Genomic DNA, 26,272 nt, shown 5'->3' with positions numbered 1-26,272 from the left:
GTTGATGCATGCAAAGCAGATTGTCTAATCTTGTGCTATGGACACCCCTAGACTTGGGAATCTTCTACTGCATTTAAAGGGACTTTGGGATTGTCTCCCTTTGGAAATGTGGCTGTTCTGATATAACAACATGAACTCCAAAAGAGAAGTTTCAGCAAACCTGCAGATGGAACAGCAGGTGCTTCAAAGTTCTGAAGAAACACCAGGAGGGGCAAGATTGGCCCAGGGTCAATGTGGGTGGGGTTCCCACGGTAACAATGACTTGCCCTCCTTTGTGACATCTCTTGCATCTCCCTTAAAAGCCACCAGCTATAGATGTCCATTGTGGGTTAGTGAGGAGAGATCAGGAGAGATAGAGGTGTGGATGCGGTTGGCAGAAGGAGATTTAGGAGAGGCTGTGGATTTGGATTTTCTCATTTTGACTTTTATTTGATTTATTTGATTTTTTAAAATCTGATTTTAATTGTTTTAATTTTTAGTTTAACTTTAATTGTTTCTATTTTTTATTTTAATTTTTTTAAACTTTTGTTCTTTATTTTAATACTTTATTTTAATTTTATACACACACACACACACTTTTGTTCTTTATTTTAATTTTTTAATTTTTATTTTAATATTTTTTATTTTCCATTTTTATTTTAGTGCACAACCGTGCATATTATATTCATTTTGTATATAGAGGGATAGGTAGAGTTAGGCATAGGATTAGGGCTGGGCTTAGGGTTTAGGTTTAGGGTTGCGGTGGGGTGAGGATTGGAGTTAGGCTTGGGTGGGCATCTTAGCTAGTTGGGTAGTGTAGACAGAAGGGAGGGACTTTTTCTGGACACCATGTTCAGACTGTAAGTAGGATTTCTTCCCCTTCTCTTTGTCTTCTGGGGTGGGGCCCTGGGATCCCCTCCACAGCCTCAGCCCCCTGAAATCGTCTTGGCCAGTACCTCCCATCCCGAAGAGCTCAGCTCCTCCACACTCTTTCCCATTTCCTCTCTTCTCCCATCTCATCAATTACATTCATTATTTACATTCATAGGCCAGCTATCCTCCAAGGAGCTCAAGATGGCATACATGGGTCTCCCCACCATCAGTTTTTACCCTCACATCAATCCTGCGAAGTAAGCTAGGCTGAGGGAAAGAAGACTGGCCGAAGGTCAATCAGTGAGCTTCATGGGGATTTGAACCCTGGCCTTCCAGGTCCTCCTAGTCAGCACTCTAACCGCTACATGTCTCCCCGCCTCCATCTTCCATCTCTCCAACGATCAAGCCTAATAGGCATTCTCCCCGCTTTCTGTGGGTCCCTCTGTCTCTAAGCAAGACTCTACCACCTTCTTCTCTCAGCTGCCCAACACTCTTCTGCTCATCTTCTTGAACCCATCTAGCGGACTCCTCCCTCTCTGGGCAGGGCTGTCCTCAAAAATCTAGGCAGAGGCACCCTTTAAATGCTGGCAATGCTTCTCTTTCCTTTGGGGTGGAAATAGCAGGAAAAGGAGAGCAAAGGCCTGTTTAGTCCAGTGGCCAACCAGATGTCTCCAGGAAGCCCACAAGGAATAGCCCAATCCTGTTGGTTGTCCTCTAAAAGCTGGCTTCAGTGGTACACTGCCTCCAGACTTGAAAGTTCTACATACTGTTGCTATTTCAGATCATAACTGTAAATACTCTCCTCTTCCTCCATGAATAGGTGTGACCCGCTCTTTCCAACCTTGCAAGCCAGTTGTCCTTTGTACATCTTTTGCCTGCCAATTTCACAAACCAATTAAGTGTTTTGTGAAGTGCCCATCAATGTTAATGAATGACCCAAAGCTCTGCTATTCGATGGGGCAAAAACCTCCCCCGTCTCCCTATTTATTTTATTTGTTTGTTTTGTAAAATTTATATACCGCTTTATTGTATATATGAACAAATTAAAAACCTCTAAGCAGTTTACAAGAAGGTAAAACAATGTAGGTGCTATATGTCAACAAGGCCTTGCTCCTGTCAGCAATCACATTGCAGCATCCTGCACTAACTGCAGCTTTCATTCAATGGCGGAAAGGTGGAAGGAATTGGTAGAGATGTGCCGGCAGTTCTCTTTTTTAAAAAAATTATAATAATATTTTTTATTGATTTTTGCACAAATTTTCCAATGTAACAACTCCAAAACCACATAACAAATCTTTGGCTATCACAGGCTAAGACTTCCTTCAACCCCTTCCAATGCTTTTCTAAATTTCTTTCTAATTTTGCATTTTATTACCATGCTTATTGCTGTAAATCCAATCTTACATCAGTTAATCTTAGTCCTTTTCACACTAATTTATATAGTCCTCCTTATAAAACTTATTGTAATCCTACAAGCGGTGTTAGGTAATTACAGTTATCTTTCAAATACAACTCCTGCCAACCTAGCAGTTCGAAAGCATGTCAAAGTGCAAGTAGATAAATAGGTAGTGCTCCGGCGGGAAGGTAAACGGCATTTCCGTGCGCTGCTCTGGTTCGCCAGAAGCTGCTTAGTCCTGCTGGCTACATGACCCGGAAGCTGTACGCCGGCTCCCTCGGCCAATAAAGCGAGAGGAGCGCCATAACCGCAGAGTCGGCCACGAATGGACCTAATGGCCAGGGGTCCCTTTACCTTTTACTTCAAATACAACATAAATTTCTTCCAGTCCTTTAGGAAAGTCTGGTCATGCTGGTTTCAAATTTTTCCTGTCAGTCGTGCCAGCAATCCTCTATTAGGCTAAACGTATTTCTGTCCTGCATCATCTCATTCTAGGCTCAGGGAACTGGGAAATTTTATGAACATCAAGAGGAGCAACAAAGTGGCACCACTCCAGCGCCAGGTGAGCAAGTGCCCTGCGGCCACCACCGCCATTTTTGGGAAGGGAAGGGCAGGAATAGGCTAGGGTGGCAGCTCAGGGTATAGGATTTGTGGGGGAGGGGAAGTTGTAAAATAAAAATCAAAAGAGCTAGACTGCTGGATCCGACCCAAGGCTTATCTGGTCCAGCACCTGGAAACCTACCCCAGTGGCCAGCCAGTTTTGTGGGGTCTGATGAAGATGCTATTGACTGAGAAAAAAGAAAAGGCATTTCTGGAGGAAGCAGGAGGCAGAGGCAGCTGATTGGACAGGGCTGGGTAACAGTTGTCAGTTAGAGGGCCACATTCTCTTGTGAGCCACATTCTGGGAGCTGCAGGCCAAGATTGGCCCCTAAGGCCTGGGCTGTGCCACCCCTGTAGTAGGAGTGTAGAAGCAGGGAAATCAAGGAGAAGATTTTTGGAATAATCTTGGAAGCTGCTAAGGGATGAAGTAACTTGTCCCCATGTCCTTCTCTTGTTGCAGTTGTGCCACACCTCTTCAAGGCTTTTCCAGAGCCTGAGATTAGCACTGGGGAAAACAAAAGAGTAGGGTCTGGATCCCTCAGACCCTCTGCCCACTGACTGAGGTCTTTGCCCCCAATTCTGCAGTCTCTGAAGCGGAGAAGCCCTCACCTCACAATAAACTGACAGCCTGACTTTTGCCATTTCAGCCACTGGATTTTGAAAAGCTGTTTCTTTTAACGGATGAGGCTTGTGGTGGTAGGACAGAGCTCTGGGATAAGCTCAGTGTGGGGAACAGCGGTGGGACGTTACGCAGCCACCAATGATAAGAACTTGAGGGAACTGGCTGCCAGCAGCGCATCTTTGCTGCTGGCTTATGCCGAAAGGTTCCCTGACCTCAAAGTAAGCAGCTCACTTTCGTATACTCATTTCTTTGAATACTTCCACCCCCACCCTCCAAGAGGCTCCCAAAGCAACTAATGCAAATAATGTATGTCCCTGGAGTGTCAGGATGATGCCAGAGGCATGTCCAGTCCTCTTCCCTGGTGCTGCCCTTCCACCTCTGCCCAGGAGGCTGCAGGGCCCATGGAGGTCCTGTGGGGCAAGGGATTGGGCCCAAGCCTGAGGGAGGCCAGTCTTTCCTGGCTTGGGCCTGCTTGTGGGCTCCCTTGCACCTGTTAATGGTGGGTTTTGTAGTGTCACAAAAGACATCTGATCCAGCTTTCTTTCCTCTGCAGAAGGCAATAGTCCAATGACAGCTGTCACGCATTTGGTCAGCACCCAAAGAAGGTAACCAAATCACCACACCTTGGGGATGTCCACGGAGCTGACGTTTCACTTATTAGCTTCATTGTTCGTGCCGAGAAAGACATCCCAGGCCTTCTTGGCCTTCGATAATGTTTCCTGGGAATTTCTACTACAATGCTTGGGGAAGGCAGGCATTGAAGGCCCTTATTTGAAAGGTATCAGGGCAATATATTCAGAACAACAGGCCAGGCTGATCATAAATGACAATCTGACGAAATCATTCAAGATCCAGAAGGGTACTAGGCAGGGCTGCCCACTGTCCCCCCTGTTATTCATAATGGTCTTAGAAGTAATTGCAAACAGAATAAGGGAGGCAGTGAATGTGAAGGGGATAAAAATCGGGAAGAAAGAATTTAAGCTTAAGGCTTATGCCGATGATCTGGTTCTGTCGGTGGAGAATCCAGTGGAAAGTGCAAGTAGAGTGGTTGAACTTTTAGAGGATTTTGGTAGGCTGTCCGGTTTTAGATTAAATAGGAAGAAAACAAAAATTCTAACAAAAAACATGACCGAACAGGAGAAATTCCAATTGGAAGAAAAGATTGGCATTGAAGTTGTGAATAAAGTAAAATACTTGGGAATCTGGTTATCACCCAAAAACATAAGCCTGGTCGAGGATAATTATAGTAAGGTGTGGCAGGATATTAAAAAGGACTTAGATACCTGGCACAGATTAAAACTCTCCTGGACAGGGAGGATGTCAGCTATTAAGATGTGCATCCTCCCGAAATTACTATTTCTTTTTCAAAATATCCCGATAATTAAAGGCACCTCCCTCTTTAAGAACTGGCAGAAAATCCTGACCAAGTTTATTTGGCAGGGGAAGAGGGCCAGAGTAAAGCTAAAATATTTAACAGATTCGAGAGAAAGGTGCGGGTTTGCAGTGCCAAATATTAGGTTATACTATGAAGCAGCCTGTATTTGCTGGATAAAGGAGTGGGCCACCCTCAGAAACTCAGATCTCTTGGATTTGGAGGGATTTGATATAAGATTTGGGTGGCATGCCTACCTATGGCAAGAGAAAGGGCAGGTCCACAGAGGATTTTCTAATCATATAATTAGAGGCCCATTACTGGAAGTATGGAAGAGGTATAAAAATTTGATTGAGAAAGGTATCCCCTGGTGGCTCTCCCCATCCAACATCGTTAAAATTAAAAAAATAAATATGGCGGAAGAAAAATGTACGTATGAGGACATTTTGGAAAAGATAGATACAGGATGGAGGCTGAAACCTTATGAAGAACTGAAAGACAAAATAAAAGAATGGCTCCATTTTCACCAGATCCATGCTTTATGGGGTGAACATAAGAGACTGGGCATGAAGGAAAAAAAATCGTGGTTTCAGGTTGAAATCCTGGAAAGCAATGATAAACTCCTCTCAAAAATGTATAAACGATTATTGGAATGGGACACCAAAGAAGATCGGGTGAAGGGGGCCATGGTAAAATGGGAGAAAGACCTTGGTCATAATATAGACTATAACAAATGGCAAATACTTTGGACGAAAGGTGTAAAATTCACAGCTTGCGTAGCCTTGCGGGAAAATTTGGAGAAAATGGTATACCGCTGGTATTTGACCCCAGCAAAGCTAGGAAAAATGTATAAAACTGTTGATAATACTTGCTGGAGATGTAGAGATAAGGTTGGGACTTTTTTCCATATTTGGTGGACCTGTGATGTAATAAAAGAATTCTGGAAGCAGATCCATGACGAAATGAAAAAAAATTTGAAGTATAACATCCCTAAATCCCCAGAGATGTTTCTCTTAGGGTTGATTGGTAAAGAAATAAAGAAAATAGACCAAAATTTTTTCCAATATGCCATGGCCGCGGCGAGGATCCAAATAGCACAAAAATGGAAAACCTCGGAACTACCGACGGTGGCAGAGTGGCAACTGAGGTTATACCAATATATTGAACTAGCGAGATTGACACAAAAAATAAGACAAAACAACACTAGTAAATTTAAAGATGAATGGAACAAATTTTTAACCTATTTAGAAAACACACAGGGAATAAATAATTTATCAGTAGACGTTGGTTAAAATCATCGATGTGTATTTGCTTTGTTAGAACTGCAGAAGCAATGTAAGAATTGGAAACTCCAAAACCGAGTTGGACGGAAGTTCTGCTAACTGTATTTGTGCCTTTTACCTTTTATTTTCTTCTTTCTGCTTTTTTCATTCTTTTTTCTTTTGTTTTTTTTCCTCTTTCTTCTCTTTTTGCTCATTGTCTTCTTGATGGAACATTTTTTCTGATGAATTTTGTCTTTTCTGTATGTTGGTATTTGTAATTTGGTGTAAATTATGTATGCATGTGTGCTTTTTCATAAATAAATAAATTTAAAAAGGAAAAAAAAAAAGAAAGACATCCCAGGCCTTCTTGCTGTGTTTGCTCTGCCTTGCAGGCCTTTTCCACTTGGCTTGAAAAGGCAGGGCAATGACTGACACAAGCTGAGGTGATTGAACCCTTGGGTTTGGGTATTGTTTAGTGGGCTTTGTTGAGAGGGGCTGCTAATTCAAGTCTCTCTCTTCCATTCTCTTCCAGATGACATAATTATTGAAGATCTGTAGGGTTTCCGGTTCTGGTCTCTGCCATGGCAACGTTTCCCCATTCTGGGATCAGACTCAGACGGAGGGGAGGGGGTTACCTGAGGCTGTTAAAACCCTTAAAACCCCTGAAGGCAATTGGGGGACAAGGGCACCTGTGGATGTCTTTGTGCCTGCTCCTGCTGCTGAAGAAGCAAGGGGGTTAAGATGCTGTGTCTCAAGCCCTCCACCGCTGAGGCAATCTCCAAGTCCGCTATTGCAAGTGGCAGAGCTCATTCACAATTTGGAATATTGGATCAAAATTAAAGGTGCCTCCAGACATGTGGACAGTGAGGTGTAATCTGAATGAGACTATTGAGATTGAGGGATGAAATTAGAGGGCCCTGCCTTGGTTAAAAATGGAGAGAATTATTAATTTTATTATTATTATTTAAAGTCTGCAAGGGCTTAACACCTACCCCATCTGGATTAAAGAAATGAAAGTATCACAAGTGAGGTCTGTTAAAGGACAGGTGGAAGTTTGTGAAATGCTTGAAATTCCTTTTCTAAAATGGATTACAAACTAAGAGAGGACCGGACATACATTTCCAATTTAGTGAACTGTGCTGATATCAGACTATCTCATCTAAGTGATGAGAGGGGAACCATTGTCTGGAAAATAAAGAAAATTGTACAGGAAGATTTTTGGATAAATGGATCTGGCATTAAGGTTAGCCATCAGGAAACAAAATGACTATAGAAGAGCAAAAAACTGATGGAGAAAACTGGATTTAAAAGTGAAAAAGAATAAAGTATTTAAGTTTTGCTGTATGTTATTTCAAAATAATTTTGTTAAGACATGAATGGAAATCCAAAAGGATATGTTAAGATGGGAAAACTAAAACTTTCTTTGCTGGGTAGAATTTCTGTGATAAAGATTATACTTTCTTCCTCCCGGTTATTAAGGAAATTCAGGCAACTGTTCCCAGAGTGGTTTAATTATCAGTTCCTCCTCCCAGGGAATTGTAGCTCTGTGTGGAGAGTATAGGGTTCTCCTAACAACTCTTGGCACCCTTAACAAACTACAGGTCCCAGAATTATTTGCATGGAGTGGTGACTGTTGAAAGTGGTGGAGCTTTAAATACAGGGTGTGAATGAGGCCTCAGAATCTGTACACTCTAGTAACTGCCAAACCAATTTCAGTGTTTTAAAAAGCCCCTGTTCCCCTTTATCTGCACCTTTTCTTCTTGGTGCTTCCCAAATAGCCGTTATTAAGCGGATACAAGTCTCATGCTTCTCCAGTCTGTTACAGGTCTATGATTTTGTCTCAGCCTCCTCTGTGGGACTGCTTCTTGCCAGCCAAGGTGACTCTGATCGATGGCAGTCAAGAGTCTTTTATACTTGGTGAACGGCAGGGAAGGCTGTTCTAGAGTTGGGCATCTTCCCACCCACCCTGCCCTGCATCACTGACACCAACCAGGAAGAAATGGGAGAAAAAGTGAGATTGTCCTTCGGTGACTTCTCTCCTGCTGAGTTAGGCCTGATGGCATGGCAAACATCTGAGAGGCTGGCACACAGAAAACGGAGGCTTCTGAGGCTGGTGTCAAGGCTGGGCATCTGCTGAAGTGTGGGTCTCTGTAGGCCGACTCCTGCAGCATCTACTTCTCATCCTTGTTGTTCCTGCCTGTCCACTTCCCCTGTCCAGGAACACATTAAGAGCCTGCCTGCTGAATCAGGCCAATTCCCCATCTCCAGTCCAGCATCCTGCTCTCTCTGTTAACTGGATATGTCTACCCTGGTAAGGAGGAGACTGAAAGGAGGTATAATAGCCATCTTCAAATATCGTAAGGGCCGTCACATGGAAGATGAAGCAAGCTTGTTTTCTCCTGCTCCGGAGGGTAGGACTTGAACCAATGGCTTCAAGTTACAGAGAGATTCTGACTAACCATCAGGAAGAGCTTTCTACAGCAGAACAGACTCTCCTTCCTTGGAGTTTTTTAAGCAGAGGTTGGGTGGCCATCTCACATGTATGATCTAGTTGAGATTCCTGCATTGGAAGAGGTTGGACTAGAAGACCCTTGGGGTCCCCTTCCAACTCTACAATTCTATAAACCTCAGAATGCATCATAAATTGGTATCGTAGTGGCTTTATGATGTGAAGAAGGTCTTAGTATCTCACTGCCGAATTTCAACCACCATATAAACAAGCAGGGAAAGAATCTGCATTCCAGGGACAGCATGACACCTACAGGCAGAACCAACAGATTCAGGGTGCTGGAGGGAGTATTTACAGACTATTCCCCTCCAAGCTGCCAGTGGTCACAACTTTACAGACCCTGCCCTCCAGTAAAACTTCTTGAATATACATGAGCCCAGAAGGGAAAGTGTTTTGCTATCTTGTCAGACATGTTCCATGTGTTAAGTATTCAAACATCCAGCCTTTCTACCTATAGTCTGTACAACACACTGCCAGACCCTCCAAGTGTCCCTATTTTCCAGGGATGTCCCTGATTTCGAGAAGACACCCCAGTTTCTGATTTGTTCCCAGAATGTCCCACTTTTCCTTAGAATGTCCCTATTTTCATTGGAGAAATGTTGTATGGAGTTATCTGACCCCCCAAGCCTTCTGAAGACAATTCTGTTTAAGGAGGTTTTTTAAATGTTTAATGTTTTATTATGTTTTTATATATGTTGGAATCTGCCCAGAGTGGCTGGGGCAACCTAGTAAGGTATGTGAGGTATAAATAGTAAGATTATCATTATTGAATGTGACGTCTCTATTTTCATTAGAGAAATGTTGGAGGCTATGCACTGCTCTATCAGGCATGGGGAACCTGATTCCCATCAAGAGGAGTATGGGCAGAAACATCAGATGGGCCATATGTCTCCACCACAGGGCTGAAAGCATAACAATCTGCTTACACAAAAACAAAGCTATCTTAGGACTCCCCACCAACCACCTCAACATCTGCCCAAAGAGGTATGTGGGGATAACCCTACTACGACCCCAAAACTTCCTTGTGGAAAACCTCTCGAGTCTCAAAGCACTGATCTTGGAGTGCCTCTTTTAGGGAACAGGCCCAGATAGACACACACAAACACATGCATGTGAACACGCACGCACACAGATCACCACACACTGGTTACACCCAGGGAACACATTGGGGGAAAATAAACAGGTTGTTTTTTAATTGTGGAACGGAATTCCAATCAACAGATTTATAGGGCAGGGCTAACATCAAGGCCTGGAAGCAGAACTCAATGCTTTGCTCCGGAAGCCTTTAAAGTGACATGATGCACCTTAAAATAAGTTAAGGGGGCTGCAGTTCTCTTCTTTTGTCATCAACAGATCTTCACTTCATGCTCTTGGCAAACTCTTCCCCTTTCTTGATGGAAGCTTTCAGCTCCGAAACTGCCTCTGCCACCATCTTCTCTTCAAAAGGAGAAATCTTGCCAATGCCTAGGTTCTTCTCAATGCCGTTTTTCTAAAAGGGAAGGAAGGGGAAAGTGAGGGGTGGGGAGATTAGCACAACCAAGCAGACGTTAGAGACACAAATGTTGCTTTAGCTGGAAAAGTCTCTGTTAAAAAGGCCACATTCACACCACATGTTTAAAACACTATGACAACTCCCATCAGCCCTAGCAAGAAAACACATGGAGGTTGGAGAAGGCTTCCCTAAACTACCTAGGACCGGGTAATGCTGAAGACCTCCTTTGCAAAATCTGCCTGGTATAAAACCCTTGCCTTGAACTCTGCTCTCTCTGTCCAAGCAAGGTTACCCAGCCTGGCCCCAGAGGGATTTCAATGCCCGTTCACAACCCACCACTTCCGTCTGTCATTGTCAAAGTTATCTCCCTCCTCTATCCTTTTTCCTTCCACTCCCGCTTCCCCCAGTTTGGGTAACTTGTATTTTTAGGTTTATGAGCCTGAGACCAAGGCTTCTCCAATGCAATGCCAGTGACAGGCATATGCCTGAAAAAATGCGATAAAAAGATAAGGCAGAATTCGAGAATCAAGTGGTCGGAAGGTGGTCTACACATATATGCAAATAAACACAAGTGTCACCACAGCTCCATACCCCAAACAGCAGTGGCGTGGAGAAATATGGACACTCAGTTTCCTCTGACCGGACGAAAGAGCACTCAATGACCCCCTCCTTCCCATTCATTGCATCCAGGACGGAGAAAACAAACCGGGCACCAGCATAAGCCATAGAGAGTGTGGCTGATCCTGTAGGGGGGAAATGAGAAAAGATTCAATGGCGTGGAGGAACATGGACAAGGGGTCTGCCTTCCTAACATGCCAGCACAATTCTGAAGCCATCATCCAGAGTGATGTGGGAAATGTTCCAGTGGTGAATTCTGCTCCCCACAGGCCAGCTGTTTCCCCAAAAGGAATATAGCAAAAGCTTCCCAGCACACAGCATGCCTCAAAAGATGTATGCTGGTGCAGCCTACTAGCTAACAACATGACCTAATAACCAAGGGGTCCTGCATTTGACTCTCACTTTTGCCATGGACCAGCTATTCTCTCTCAGCCTCAGCTGCTCATCTGTAATAGCTGACATGGTGCCCTCTAGATATTATTTTTTATTCCTAATGCCTACCGTCCCCAACCACTGACCACATTGGGTGGGGTTGATGGGAGTTGGGAGTCCAACAACATCTGGATGGAACCACATTGGGTACCCCAATCTGCAATACAAGGACAGTAATACTCCTCCCCCACTTAACAGGGTTGCTTTAAGACAAGAGAGAAAAACATCTGTGGCCCTTGTCTAGATGTGGTTGGACTCCCAACTCCCAGCAGCCAGTATGGTCAATAGTCAGGGATTATTGGGGGAAGAGGGTGAAAGTCTGATAACACCTGGAGGACCACAGGTTACCCACCCCCGCTTTAAAGATTGCAAAATAATGAATTCATCTGCAGCAATGGGAGATGAGACAGTAGAAACCAACACTAATCAGCTGAACTACATACCAGCCACTATATGGCTCCTCCTCCTCCTGAACCATTTTCCCCCCATTTCAGTTGGCCCTTAATGAAACTTTGTTCCCTCCCTTCCCTTTTTCCTTTCATGCCATTTCTTAAAATCTGGACTGTCACCTTCATGGCAATAACCATTTCATACAGCCCTTTAGGAAGTGTCTAAAGTTTCACTGAATGGGAACAAGGGTCACTTTGTCTCTTTGGAAGAAAGAAAACTTTGTCTCTTAGGAAGAATATGAAGACTGGGGGGGGGGGGGGAAACCAGCCTAAACTCTATCCACTGGTCAGAGAAAGAAACTGTAGGGACCTTGCTTCCACTGGCCCTGCCACAAAGAACGCTCTCAGCTGCCAGCTATTCTGGGACTGCAGAGCTGAAGAGAAGCTCAATACTCTCGCCTCAGCTGGAGCATTTTCACCTGCTTCCTTTGTGGTTGCTGGGCTGGGAGAGGGATCAGTCCAGCTGGACAAGAAGAACAAGCTGCACTGCAGGCTGGCAAAACACCTGGTGAGGAAGGGGCACAAGGGGGAAGTCTGCGGCTGATAACTCACTAAGCCCCACTGGTAGCACTGCCCCACTTAAGGATACTACATGGGAATCCAGAGGGGGAACGTTCCTGTGAGTCAACCTACCTGCACCTGCTTTGGCCTTGACAACCTCCGTCCCAGCCTCCTGAATCCTTCCAGTAAGGGCTGTCAACTGGTCCTGAGGGAAATCTACTTTGGGCGTACACTGTAAGAGGAGGAGGAATAGATTTATGATTCAGCCATGTATGAGTCATATATTAAGTTTTGTTTATTTTATTAAAATTATTTTAACGAGCGTTACATGTACCCTGCTTAAGCATTTATAAGATTAAGGGTTGTATCCAACATGTGTCACATTCAGAGGAGACCCACTGAAAATAAATGACATAACTCAGGTTTGCCGGTATCAATGGGTTGACTCCCAAGTAGAGTTTGGCTGGATACAACAACATGCGTGGGGAATCTCTAGCCTGCAGGTTGAATGAGGCTCGACAAAGATTCCTATCTGGCCCACAAGGATGTTTCCTCCAAATCACACTCACTTGACCCCATGGGGAAATCAGTAGCACACCCAACCCTTGCAGGAAGTAGAGCCTGAAGGAAGTACCTGTCAGCTGACAACCACTGACTTCAAGCTACTGGCATCGACTGTGTCACTGAGCTCCCCACGCAGAATTTTGTAATTGGTCGATCAGGAGAATTTTAACATGCAAGAACAAAAGGGCATGCTGGAGCACACCAAAGGTCCAGCTAGTCTAGCACCCTCTTCTCAGTGTGGTCAAACAGCTGGGAAACCAGCAAGCAGGATCCAAGCACAAGAGCACTCTCCCCTTCCTGTGGTTTCCAGAAACTGCTATTCAGAAGCATGGTTGCCTCCAATTGTGGAGGCAGAGCATAGTCATCAAGGCTAGTAGCCATCAATAGCCCTCTCCTCCATGAATTTATCCAATTCTCTTTTAAAGCCATCCAAGTAGCCATTACTGCCTCCTGTGCAAGCCCCCTCTGAACTCACTATCACATGCTCTAAGATGAGACTGACTGTAGGGCTTTCAGCCTCTCTTTCCAATTGGTCCCATTCATAGCCAAACTCTCCTGGAAGGCTCTGCAGCTATACTTCCGATAACAGACACTTTCCTCACATATACACACAGGCAACTTTGCCAGAGCCAGAGCTATCATGAAACTCTGGAACAGTTAGGACTCTAACACAGACCTGAGAAATCAGAGGGATGATAGTCTTTCCTGCATGGCCGCCGATCACAGGGACGTTTACACGAGCTGGATCCAAGCCCTGTGGGAGAAAGGCAGGTTTCAGCAAGAATCTGTAGTCAACATCTGCAGCAAGCTGGAAGGGCTCATTGAGAAGTAGGAATTGGCACGCTGCCTCTACCACAATTAGCAGCAATCATATGAACTTAAAAGGCCAGCAGACTGCGTTGCAAATACACCAGACCTTTAAACTTGTGCCTACCAATGGGCTGGTAGCCAGACGGGCTGGTATCAGTTTAAGGACTGATAAAGGCCACAATAACACCATACATTTAAAGCACTATGACCATCATGGCTTCCCTCAAAGATTTCTGGGAGTTGTAGGGTTTTTTTGAGGTTGACGAGAATTGTTATGGAAACTCCTATTCCCCTCACAGAGCTAAACTTCCCAGTGGTTTAAAAGCCAATCCTCTTCCAATGGAATGCTGGGAATTGTAGTCCGAGAAGAGGAATAGGGAGCCTCCTAACAACAGTCAGCACCACTAAAAAACTACACCTGTCAGGATTCCTTGGGGGAGGTCATGCTGGCTTAAAGTGGTATCACAGTGCTTTACATATATGGTGTGAACACAGCCAAAGATTGGTACATCCACTTCCAATCTGGAAATGATCTGATGCATGTTGTTGTTATTATTATTAAAGTGTAAAACTGAACTGTTGAATTGAAAGGAAGGTTCTGGGCACCAATCCCCAAAATGCATGTATTATGTCCTTTTGCATGACGGAACATATCTTTTAATTTTTTTAAAAAAAATAAAAGTATGTGCATGCTCTTTGCACCTGCAGATGGTTTGCAATGATACAGAACCAATATTCCCAAGATACCCCTGAGAAAAAGCAGGTATTTAAAGTGCCCTGGCTGCGAAAGAGCAATGAGCACAGATTTGAGAGGCCTGATTTCTGGAAATACAGCTGAGCACTTGAACCCACAATCTGTGCAACTGAACTGCACTCAGAGGTTCTTCGGCCACCACTTCTTCCCAACCCCAAGAGTGGGCTAATAATATGCGGAAGATAGATCTGGAAATGTTTTGGCCTGCAGCCGAAGTGCAAAGGAGTAAATCAAAACCACATCATGGGATTTCTATTTATTATCCCTGCAACCTTATGCCAAGGTGAAGGGAGGACATGCTGTTCTGTTTCAGCGGACAGCAGCTGGCCAGAGATCATTTTTTCTTTGGCTCAGGACAATAGGCCTTCCATGTCTTTCACAAAGTGTGCCTAGCTGGCAAAGAGATCACAGGGTGTTGAAACGTCAAGCTGCCTTCTGCTTTGTGACTGGACAGGCAGAGAACAGGACCCATAGTGTCTAAGGAGGTTAGGGCGTTGATCATCCTAGCAGACCTTGAGGCAGCAACCAGGCTGTTGAACGCCAAACCACCCAAGTAACAGCTAATGTGTCACCCACGGCAGGGTGTCTGCCACCCAGTCAACAGACTGCTGGGTATGGCAGCTTGTAATTTTTATAGGTTTGATTCAGCCCTCTGTAGTTGCAGAGGAAAGATTAAAGGGTACAAGGAATCCAGCTGTTGTTCAACAATATCCAGAGGGCACCACGTTGGCTGCCCCTGCTTAGGTGCAATATGATTTGCCCTCTCGACTGGCTACTTCCTCCTGCAGCTGCTACTTTCTGAACCAGGATTCTGTTCACAGTCCCTTGTTTAGATTATCAACATGCTGGAAGACAAGTCCCAAATCTGCACTCAGTAGCATTAAACACTGGCTTATGAAAATTAAAATCCAGGTACCTTTTTTTACAGTGGAGCCATTTCTGGCAGGGGTGGAGGCAGCTCAAGGACTTGGGCTTATGAAAGGACAGAGCCAAAAATTCATTTTCTAATTGGGCCTGTACCACAGACAGGAATCTGGGGAAGTCCCATCACCACAAATCCTTATGCTACAGTGAGACCTAAGGACATTAATGGAGTCCTGAATGCCAAATGTGAGCCCAGACTGCAACAACATACCTTCAGTTCAGCCACAAAAGTGTTTGCTCTGACAATGTCCAGTGTTGTGACGCCGAAAATTTTGTTGGGGTTGTATACCCCATGCTTCTTAAAGACCTCAGAAGTAATTGGGATAGTAGAATTGACCTGAAAGCAAAAAGAAACATTCATTGCCCCTTTAAATGCACAAAAGCTCCCTCTACATCAGGTGAGAAGTGAGAAAAAGTCACACACCTGTTTCCCAAGCCAGCTACTGTCAGACACACTGCACTCCTTTACTCACAGGCAAAGGGAGGCTGGAATTTGCTTACCGGATTTGCAATCACACAGATCATGGCTTCAGGGCAGTGCTGGGCACAAGCGGCTGCCAGGTTAGCAACAATGGTGGCATTCGTGTTGAAAAGGTCATCACGGGTCATGCCTACAGAGCACAGTGGAGAAACTTATTAGTTGCATTCCAGTATCTATCTAACCCTCATTCAGATGAAGAGAAATCACATCATAGGTGCACTCATAGATAAGTCCCCAGCTGTGCACTACACACCAGAGGGTCTGTGGGATGAATGCGGCCCTCCATATCTCTCTGGCCATCAGGGCACTCCCAAAGGCACACCACGAGTGCCTTTGAACTGTGCTAATGCCTCTTATTTGCCTAGAAGGGCAATGGAGAGATGTGGAGACTTTTGCATGGCTGGAATGTTGTCTACCACACCAAAGCAAGAGTTGTATATCCATTGCCCTGCCCATCACTGACTGGCAGAAGGCTGCCCATGAGGGAATGCAGTCCCTGGGCTGAAAAAGAGGCTCCACCTTTGCTGTCAACATACATGCCCCAGGAAAAGGCAGGTGCCTCCCTTGTCTGCAACAACACTGCACTTCAACCATCTCTGGTTGCCAGCATGGAAGAAAGTAGGCTGAAGCACCCCCTCTGGCAGCAGCAGGCATTTCGGCTCTTCCTGATCCCCTCCAGAGTGGAGGGAGGAATGATGCCCCTGGTGGCAACCTCACACTGAGTGCTCCAAGCACCTCTGAGGCCCAGTTTAATTGTGCAAGCTGGGTTGAATTTCAGGATTCGGCTGCATTGCACTGAACCACTTTGAATGCCAAACAAAGAATACCTCCCCCAAAGCTGACGAAAGAGCAGGGTCTCTCCCCAAGGCCTCACACTGGTTTTCCCCTCAGGTTTGAGAAGAGGGCAGGAGCTCTTGACAAATTTAAATTAAAAGGCATGGTTGCCAGAAGTTGGCAAGCGTGTCTGTGGATGCTTGCAGCACTGAGTAGCCCATGAGCAAAGTTCTCAAGTGTCAGATGGAGACAGCGGCAGGAGGCACAACCAGTGGGTAAGTATTTCAAGGAAAAACAGACTTTGCACTGCCTAAAAGGGCTCCAGCCTACCTCTCTCCTCCCCCCCCCCAAACATTCTTGGACTGTGTGGATTAGAAGCACTGAAGGTCTGCAGGAAGGAATTTAGGTCAGCAAATGTTGGACAAGGCAGCAAATTATGGGGACATAGTAAACTGCCTTACACGGAGAGCTGAACCAAAGGTCAGTCTAGCTCAGTGTTATCTACACCTTGACTAGTGGTGGCTCTCCAAGGTTTCAGGCATCGATCTCTCCCAGTCCTAGATATGCCAAGGATTGAACAATGGCCCTTCTGCAGTCAAAGCAGGTGCTCTACCAATGAGCTATGGGCCTTCCTATGGCAACTGGGAGAAGCCTGGAGAATAGAGAGGGAGGGAATTAGTAAAATATTGCTGAGCTTTCTCCTCAGGCCATTCTGCTGCCAACTGCCCTGTGGGAAGACTCCCAAGTTACAGTCTATGCATGCTGACATTGTTTATTGTGGTTTCTAAAAATGCAGTTTAATGTTTCCTGTAAGCTGCCTCAGAAAGCAGGATATAAATAATTGTACACAATAAATAAAAATAAAATACAAGGTGTCAAGCGCTTTATTCCAGCTTCACTGAACAGCCACCAAGCGAAGACTTATGCACAGCCCTTTGTGAATACTATACCTATTCCTCAGGCACAAAGTTGAGTGCCTCAACAGGGGCACCGGGAGATGCCAGGTGCACTCACCCAACAATCCCACATGACTTGGCATTCCTTTAGAATTTCCATAGATTAAGAGACTTACCCGGCTTTCTAGGAACACCGGCTGGAATAACAACAACTTCGCAGCCCTTCAGAGACTCTGGCAACTGCTCAGGTCCTAGGAAACCTGAAGTGAAAAAAAGAGATAGCTGCATTTACACTTTTCTATTGGCAGATCATTCATCCAGATGAACTCAACATGCTGAATTATGTGTGTGTGCAGGAACTGAAGACACATTTAGACCACGACATGAGCGGTGCTTAGGAATTTGCTGTTGATGAACCTAATTTTTTCTATTGTTTATTTTAAAAATAGCATCCTGAAGCAGTATTCCATTGCATCAAGATGCAGCACCTTGCAGCTTCCAGTCAATACTTAACACATTTCTATACCACCCTTCATCTAAACAGATTTTGACAATATAGACAATACATTAACTAAAACCCAACACATCATTTATAATTAAAACTTAAGACAACGCACGCTAACATCAGGAATCAACATTGAAATATTCACCCTGAAGATTACATAAATTAAAATATCTGGATAAATAAAAACGTCTTAACCTTCATCTTAAGACATGGGCAGGCCAAGATGCCTCTTCAGGTAAGTGGGTTCCAAACCATTTATGGCTTTATTAACAGCACTATGCACTGATCCTCAATGGGGCACAAATATAGGCAGATTAAGAGCTTCATGGAGCAGGAGCAGCAGACAGCATGTCAAGCAAGCTAGCTAGCTAGCCAAGCTCACTTACTCAAATTGGGAAGGCATATTCATACGGGGGTGGGGTGGGGGAATATACAAACCGAGCTCTGAGCTGAGCAAGCTCAAGCACCAACCAATAGAAGCCTCTCGATAAGCTTTATATTATTTTTAATTAAACCTGCAGTTGAGTGTGACTGAAGCTTTGTCCTTCTCAACACAGAGATAGGGTTAATGTGGAGGATAAACAAAAGGCCATCCTTTGCTGCTTGCTCAATTCAGAGTGTGGGATACTGCAAATGAGAATGTGTTTCTCTCGAGGCAACCTTCCAACAGGGAAAGAGAAACTCATGGAGAGATTAATAGCCACTGCAGCCACGCACACACAACCTTGCATTTCTTACAATGTCCTCCAGTAATAAGAGGGCAGAGGTAGATCAGGAGAGGTAGATAAGTAGATTCTCTGTCACTGTAGTTCCACCTCCCACCAACGTGACTCATGGTGGGAAATGGAAGGATGAGGCCAAAGCTTCAACTCTGCTAACAGCCACAACACAAAAAAGGAACCACCCTGCTCTCCCTTGTTCTACACTCCAGAGCATTCATGGGTTTGCACTCTAGCACACAGATATGCCTTTGCAATAAACACAAATCACACTGATGCCACATCACCAGCCCTGAACACCCTTTGCCCAACCGCATTTATGACAAGCATCTCCACATTTTCCAAAGCAGAGAAGAACAGGAACTTTTCCAAGACCTCACACACACTTTTCCACTGGGCAAGTACACGTAGTGGTAGGTAGGCCAAGACTTTTCTAGTTTTTTCAGCACAGCAACCAGCCCATTCTGCAAACAATTTGACTCTGTGTGCAAAGCTCTGAAAAACCTTGTGGGGATAGATTAGATCTACCACATTTGTCTGGCTTTGGATGACACAATAAGCAGCAAATGACACAACCCAAAACAGAAGCAAATGCTTCTTAATCCCTTTCTACAGCCACACCAGAGAAGTGCCCAAACCAATGGCTCACTGCAGCTCATTCTTGCAATGCTAAACTATGGTTTAGTGTAGGGGTGAGGAACATTTCTCAGCCTAAAGTCCATATTTGGTCCCACCTGGCTGTGCTCACCTGGGTACTGGGTGCAGCACCAGGGCAGACCTGAGGGTTGGGGAAGGGAAGTTGCTGTATATAGAAATACTCTCCCCCTCCAGGCTCTCTGTCCGGTTTTGCCGGGTGATGAGAATCAAAAGTGTGTATTCCTTGCATTAAGCAATATGCTGATGACACACAGCTCTACTTCTCCTTTATATCTGCAGGTGTGGTGATGGATGTGCTGTTGTCTTGCTTCAGTAATGGACTGGATGAGAGCCAACAAACTGAAGCTCAATCCAGTTAAGACTGAGGCACAGTTAGTGGGTGGTTCCCTAGACTGGATGGATGGAAGGTTAGCTATGAATCAGAGGTGGGAACCCAGGATCCTCTAGTTGTTGCTGTACTACAAAGTCCCATCAATTTCTGACCACTGGCCAAAGTGGCTAGGGCACTGGGAGTCCAAGTTAATCCACATCTGGTGGGCCACAGGTTCCCTGCTCCTGTTATGAATGATTATTATAATCATTTAGAGAAAGCAATGGACTGGATAATCTGAAGCTGAATCCAGATAAGACTGAAACACGGTTAGTGGGTGGTTCCCTGGACCAGATGTACCTGCATAGGGATACTTCTGAATCCATCAACGTTGCTTGAGGCTCAGGTGGCATGAAGTAACTTGTCAGCTTTGGCTAGTGGCCCAGCTCACTCTAGTTCTAGGGAACGCATATCCATTATGGGTTCTTACAACCAACTATATCTATAAATGTTGTGGATTAGGAGCACACAAATTATATATAAACACAGAGCACTAGGTCAGAAGTTTAACTGGCAACTCATACCTTTCACTTCAGCTCTCGTTTCGATGTGGCTGAGGTCAGCTGCTACACCAGGAGTGTGGGCGATATCATAGAGGTTGAGACGACTGATTAAGGGACTGTTCTTCAGTAGGAGAGAGAGAGGTTGGCCAATCCCACCAGAAGCACCAAGCACGGCCACCTTAGCATTGTTCTAAGAGCAGGCAAATAGAAGAAAATGATTTAAAATGGAATATTCTCAGGCGCTAACCAGAAGTGGTCAAGTGATGCTCTTGTGCAGAGCTTCCCAAAGCTTTACATGGTCACATCACAGCCTTCATCATAACACGAAGAACATCTGAAGTTTGCATGACAGCCTGGATGCCCTGCGCTGGCTGTAGTGCAAACCTTATGAAGGGTACCAGATTGGCAAATGCTGCCATATAGCGTAAGTCCAAATCTTGCTTCATCACCCAACAATTCCTGTCTCACTTCTGGAAACACAAAACAGTACCCCGGTTGTCCCAAACACCAGAGGTCTAAGTATTTGCCCCATCTAAGGAAGAGTTTTTGAACATGCACCAGAGATCAGTATATAAATTACTTTATATGTTTATGGCAATAGCCAAACAAATTGGTATTCTCTGGTTAGAACTTGTAACCTTCCAGGAACTAAAGATCTCAAATTTGAAAGAGCACCCTATATCCTATACAGGAGTTTCTGTAAAAAAAATTATGCAGCTTACTACATCACACTAAATCAAAGCCTTCCTTAAGCACCACTTTTTCAGCACAGACTTTGGCTTGGATGGAAAGTGAGCACCAAAGCCTTCTCCTTCATTTCTTTAAGAATTCCCCACTATATGTTAGCAGTAATTGATTAGGGACCGTAGGAGACTTGTAAGCAGCTTTGCTGATAGACAAGAGGGACTTCTATCCTCTGGCCAAGGAGAAGTTAAGCCACTGCCAAGTTCTCCAATTACTTCCATGGCAGACTGATGCTGCTGACAGTGCAATTTTGAAAGAAGGGAACTGCCAAGACTACTGAACCAAGCAAAGCTGATCCCAATGCCTGCGTTACAGGTGGCTAATAGCCCAAGGAGGAAGAAAAGGAAAAACATTGATAATATTGGATGAACTGCTCCCCCTGCCTTTGGAGGCACTCTGACTTTGACCTCAGGGCTTTGAGACTCAAAATGGAGGATTTTTCAAGGTCAACAGGGACAAGAGGATTCACAGGCCAGATTAACAAACTGGATAACTTTCTCAGGGCTTGTATTAACAATTGACAAGAAACAGAATAAAGCTGCCTGCCAAGTCACACATTTTATTCCTTAGGTGGAATGCTCTGGTGAACAGAAAGCCCTGTCTCATCAAGCCAGCTCACTGCACCCACAAAAGCCCTTGTCACAATAAGCTAGTGAGATCAAGGATGGGCAACCTGCACCCCTGGCGCCTGTGTGTGTATGTGCGCAGGCAAGGAAGGAAAAATGAAGGGGAGAGAAAGCAGAGAGCAATAGAAAGAAGGGTTGGCACACAGTCCTTCCCCAATAGGTTGTCCCGTGGGAATGTAGCCTCTCCCCTGCCCAAAGTAAATGCTTAAAGAGACACAGGCATTGCTTTTCACCTCCAAAGATCTGCACATACTTTAAACCCCCCCCCATTCTCCACTATTACTTCTACAGTCCAGTAGACGGGAGGGGGGAATTTTAGTTTGAACAAGCCAACCAGACACATAAAGCTGGTGTGTATTTTAATCCATAATCTTAGCTTAGAATACAATTTTAAACTGTTGATATTATTCAGTTTGCTTTTTATAAACTTGTATTTTAAATATTTTGGTTGACAATTTTAATGTGCATTTTATATTGCTTGCAAACCACCAAGAGATCTAATTTTCAGTCAAGCAGTATACAATTTTTGTTAAATAATTCAAAAAAAGTGGCTCCATGTTTTTAGAATATTTGGGTTTGCCCAGAAATGAAGCTTAGGCCCTCACTGGCGCAGATCAGACTGACTGGATGGACAACGAGTTTAGACTAGCATTTCAAATAGAGGACACTTAAGCTACTAATATTTTACAGTGTCCCATTTACTGTTAAAATATGCTGAGGAAGCCTCCCCCTCTAATGAGCTTGAGCCCCATGCCACATTCTCAGCCAAACCAGGATAGCTTCCTGCTTATGTATCTTGATAAATGCAGCTGTGCAAAACTATTAGAACCATATAATTGTAGAGTTGGAAGTGACCCTGAGGATCTTCTAATCCAGCATTGCGGGAATCTCAGCTAAAGCATCCATGACAGATGGTCAACCAACCCCTGCTTAAAAAACCTTCAATGAAGGAGAGCCACCGTCTTCATAGGAAGTCCATTCTCTTGTCAAACAGCTTTGAGTTCAAAGAGTTGCTAGACTTTTCCACAGCTCTGGCCACTGACCCATCCACAGGGGTAAAATATAGCCAGCTGCAACACAGCTCTTTGCTACATGGAACTGACTTCATCCACAGCAGTTCCACCAGGCTACATCTGTGGGAAGCAAGGCAGCAATCCCACCACCACCACCACGTGTGCCTGGAACCAGCTGCAATCTGGCTCCTGCCCCTCCTAGACCTGTATCATGCCATGTCTGGGGCTGACGGGGAGTTTTAGTCCAAAACACCTGGACAGAAGCAGGTTGGAGAAAGATGACTCCCCTAAAGACTCAAGCAGGGCAGCACAACAATAATGTTCTGGCTAAAACATTCAAGGAAGCACTCCTGTGCAGTATTTTTAGTACCAGTTCCACCGAAAATTCTGGACATCTCTAGTATTTGTGCTTCTTTGTTTTTTACTGGTTTATTGCACTAATTTTATCCTATTAACTGTCTTGCTATTTTATAATGTAAGTCTGGCTACAAATCTTTGAATAAATAGAATTAAGCAGAGCAAATGGGGTAAGTTGACAAAAAGTAACAGGCACGAGCAAAAGCCCTGCAAGTTTAAGGCCAGCAGTGAACTGAAGAGTAACAGATTCTGTCTCCCACCTCCCTCCCTCTGCAAAGCCCAGGAATTTAATATAATCAGAGGCCACTGATATTGCAAAGCTTTCTGCAGTGAACACAGATGATTCAGAAGGGAGTGTTCTTGCCCCAATGGGAAGTAGCGGCAATTGTGCAAGAACCGGAGAGCCCCAACCCTGAAAAAAATGAGCAGAAATGTTACCGTTAATAGATGGGAGTTGCAAAAAGCCCTGACTAGGAAGGGTGAAAGGTCTGTAAAGTAGCCAGGAGGAGGGATGTTGCAAGACATTTGTACATATTAAATGCGAGGCCTGAACTTGTTAATGAAGTGCTTTCCTGGCAAACAACCAAGAAGCAGAGCACTAATGAGGAACAAAGCCTAAAAAAAGTTAATAGGATGAGAGTCCTTGTGTTATTCTGAGAGGCACATCAAGCTAAAAGGAACTGGTGCAGACAATGCCATGAAACTATTTATTAACCACAAGGTCATTTGCCATCAGGAACCTGCGCCTCCACCAACACACACCTCCAAGTCTTGCTGCTTCCATCATGTACCCCCAACAAAGTGAGACTCATTTCCTCAGCAAACCTTCCAACCATGCTAGCCTGACTTGTGCTCCTCCATCACTAGTTTGAGTCTTCCCATCCCATTCTGGCACTGCCAATACAAGTTCCTCCACATCTCTTTTTCAATCTAGCCTCTGCTCTGTCATCTGCAAAAGGGTCATGCCATTCCTACCATCTGAATGGGACTTAAAATATAGTATTAGCCCAAATCTTTATCTGAACTGGCTTTTCACACCTTCCTGGGCTAATAGGCAGCTATTCACACTAAGCAATTTACTGAAGATCCTTCCAGTCGACTTTTAACAAGCAGTTCTTCCCCCCCACCCCAAATTAACATTCCTCCATTCCCAACAGAATTTACTCACTAAGACTTCTAGAGCCTTAGTCAAGGGACTGGACAGATCAATTGAAAAACATTTTGGTCAACAAACAACATTTGTCAGAGACCATAGATTCCTTCTGGAAGTAAAATTTATTTATTGCATTTATATCCCACCTTTTTTCTCCTAAGAGCTTGAGGTGTCATATATTGTTCTCCCTTTCCCAATTTAATTCCCACAACAAGTCTGTAAGGTAGGTTAAGCTGAGAGGCAGTGACTGGCCCAAGGTCATGGCTTCATGGCTGTGGAGATTTGAACCTTGGTCTCTCCCAGGTCCTGGTCTGACACTCTAACCACTACACCACACTGGCTCTTGGTGTGAATAAAATGAATTAAAACGAATTATTTTAAAATGAATAAAGAAGACTACCACATTTATCAAGGGGATGACCAAAATAAGACAAAATGTTTTAATTATAATGGTCTCATTCAGGACACACAGCTGTTTTTTATACAACTTTTCTCCTTGCGGAGAGACACAATCAAGTAATAGCAGAGACTGCAAAATTCCCAGCAGCTGCTATTTAAAATAAGGAGCACCCATGGTGCTCTCTGAATCTTACCTTTGTATAATTCTTAATCTGAAAGTGTTACCCGCTCAGTTGTGTTTGCATATGCCAAATGCATTTTGCATAAAAGCTGCAATGACTGCAAGATGCAGCAAATAAATGCCTATTAAGACAAAATGCATCAGCTGCATATGCAGATGAATGGATTACACCTCCACCCAACATTAGGAAGTTTCTCTCTCATCTGCAAGTGTGTGTGACTGAATGAATTAACCAACCCAAAGGGGAAAGATGAAGTCAGCTATAACCTCCAACACCGAGCCAGTGTGGTGTTAAAGACCTGGGGGAGTCCAGTCCCTGCAGGAAGCTCTCCGGGTGACCTTGAGGGCCTCCACTGCCTCCAAGCCTAACCTACCTCACAGGGTTGTTTTGAGGATGAAATGGAGAGGGAGGAGAACCATGTGCACCACCTCGAGCTCCTTGGATTAAAATGCAGCAGAGTAATAATAAAAATAATCAAGTGGGCAAAAGCCGACCTGCCCCCGTAACCACGCGGGGTGCAGCGCCACCAAAACCTGGCTGCCTTGCACAGCACCGAGCACAGAACACCCCAGACGCATGCGCACTATCTCATTCAAGCAGGCCCAAGCCACGGCTACTCGCTACCGCCGCTACCTCGTCCCAAGTCAGGTAACCGTCGCGGGCCCCCGTCGCCTCCCCGCTTCAACTACCTGGGAGGAGGTGGCGAACCCTCTGCGGAGCGCGGTGGAGGCGGGCCGGGTAAGGCGGGAGAACATGGTCGTCGGCTGCGAACGGCGTGGGAAGAGTCGGCGGCTTCTTTCTCCTTCGGGAACGACCTCCAGGCAGCGAGGGCACCGCGAGACTTCGCCGTCGTTGTCTCGCGAGAGCTCGGTCTCTTGCCGCTTTGGGCTTTCCGTTTCCACGCTCGCCGCGGCCACCCCGTTTAAGTCCCTCTCGCGTTTTCTCGCGATGTTTTTGCTCACTGCCTCGCAAAATATGTACCTATCTGGGGATTTGCTTCATATACTCTGTGTGTGTGTGTGTGTGTGTGTGTGTGTGTGTATATATATATATATATATATATATATATATATATATATATATTTTTTTTAAAAAAATTTTTTTACACATTTTATATATGTGTTAATATAGTAATCAAAAATACATTTACACACATCCACACACACCTACAGTGAGTTGCAAACTCAGAGTAAATCCATTTAAATTAATGGATTTAAATGTGGATGCAATTCTAATCCCATTTTCATGGAAGTAACGCCCCACTGAATTCAATGGGACTCATTTCTGCATATACATTGATTGGGAATGCGCTGTAAAATCACGTCCCTTAATTTGGATTGGTTTAAGTCTGTGTCTGGCGATCACTGAATACACAAAGGCTTTATTTCAAAGACCTGTAGTTTTTTCATTTATCCATTTACAAGAGCGATTGGCCGCCTTTTTAAACGTTAATGCTGATTTAAACCCTGGGTGTCATTTACACAAAGACAGAAAACTTCATGTTAATAATAACCTATAAACACTAAAAATTATTTTTTTTCGTGAAGTTGCACAGTAGCAGAAAGGGGGAAAAATAACCCTAATAAAGTACAATTTAAGATTGAGACCTCATATTATTTTTCCTGTGCAGATACAGCGAAGGGGCATAAAGCCAATATACAGAATACATATCAGTTCTTTAGAATGTTAGTTTATTATTCCTTAGCCTTTAAACTATTCTGAGAGTAGAGGAATGG

General features: G+C 44.5%; 1 protein-coding gene across 1 annotated transcript; it reads right to left on the bottom strand.

The window, feature by feature from the left end:
* Window positions 1-9,784: 9,784 nt before the first annotated feature.
* MDH2 (malate dehydrogenase 2) lies at window positions 9,785-25,400 on the bottom strand. The gene is made up of 9 exons (XM_083480859.1): window positions 25,226-25,400; window positions 20,084-20,252; window positions 17,485-17,568; window positions 15,659-15,768; window positions 15,369-15,494; window positions 13,346-13,423; window positions 12,238-12,337; window positions 10,697-10,848; window positions 9,785-10,102 (listed from the first exon to the last, which is right to left on the bottom strand). The coding sequence occupies exons 1-9, from the start codon at window positions 25,289-25,291 to the stop codon at window positions 9,971-9,973; spliced, it is 1,017 nt and encodes a 338-aa protein (XP_083336985.1). The 5' UTR covers window positions 25,292-25,400; the 3' UTR covers window positions 9,785-9,970.
* Between the last annotated feature and the right edge of the window lie 872 nt (window positions 25,401-26,272).

Source organism: Podarcis liolepis, assembly GCF_965112155.1.
Source record: "Podarcis liolepis genome assembly, chromosome: 16".
NCBI lineage: Eukaryota > Metazoa > Chordata > Lepidosauria > Squamata > Lacertidae > Podarcis > Podarcis liolepis.
Note: the sequence above shows the minus strand (reverse complement) of the source record. Positions and strands in the feature narration are given on the sequence as shown.

Excerpts from the sequence above, each read along its gene's own strand:
- MDH2 (XM_083480859.1), bottom strand. The coding sequence starts at position 25,291 with ATGTTCTCCCGCCTTACCCGGCCCGCCTCCACCGCGCTCCGCAGAGGG. Across the intron at positions 17,569-20,083 it reads AACGAGAGCTGAAGTGAAAG|GTTTCCTAGGACCTGAGCAG; the intron begins GTATGAGTTGCC and ends TTTTCACTTCAG. Across the intron at positions 10,849-12,237 it reads CAAGGCCAAAGCAGGTGCAG|GATCAGCCACACTCTCTATG; the intron begins GTAGGTTGACTC and ends TCCCCCCTACAG.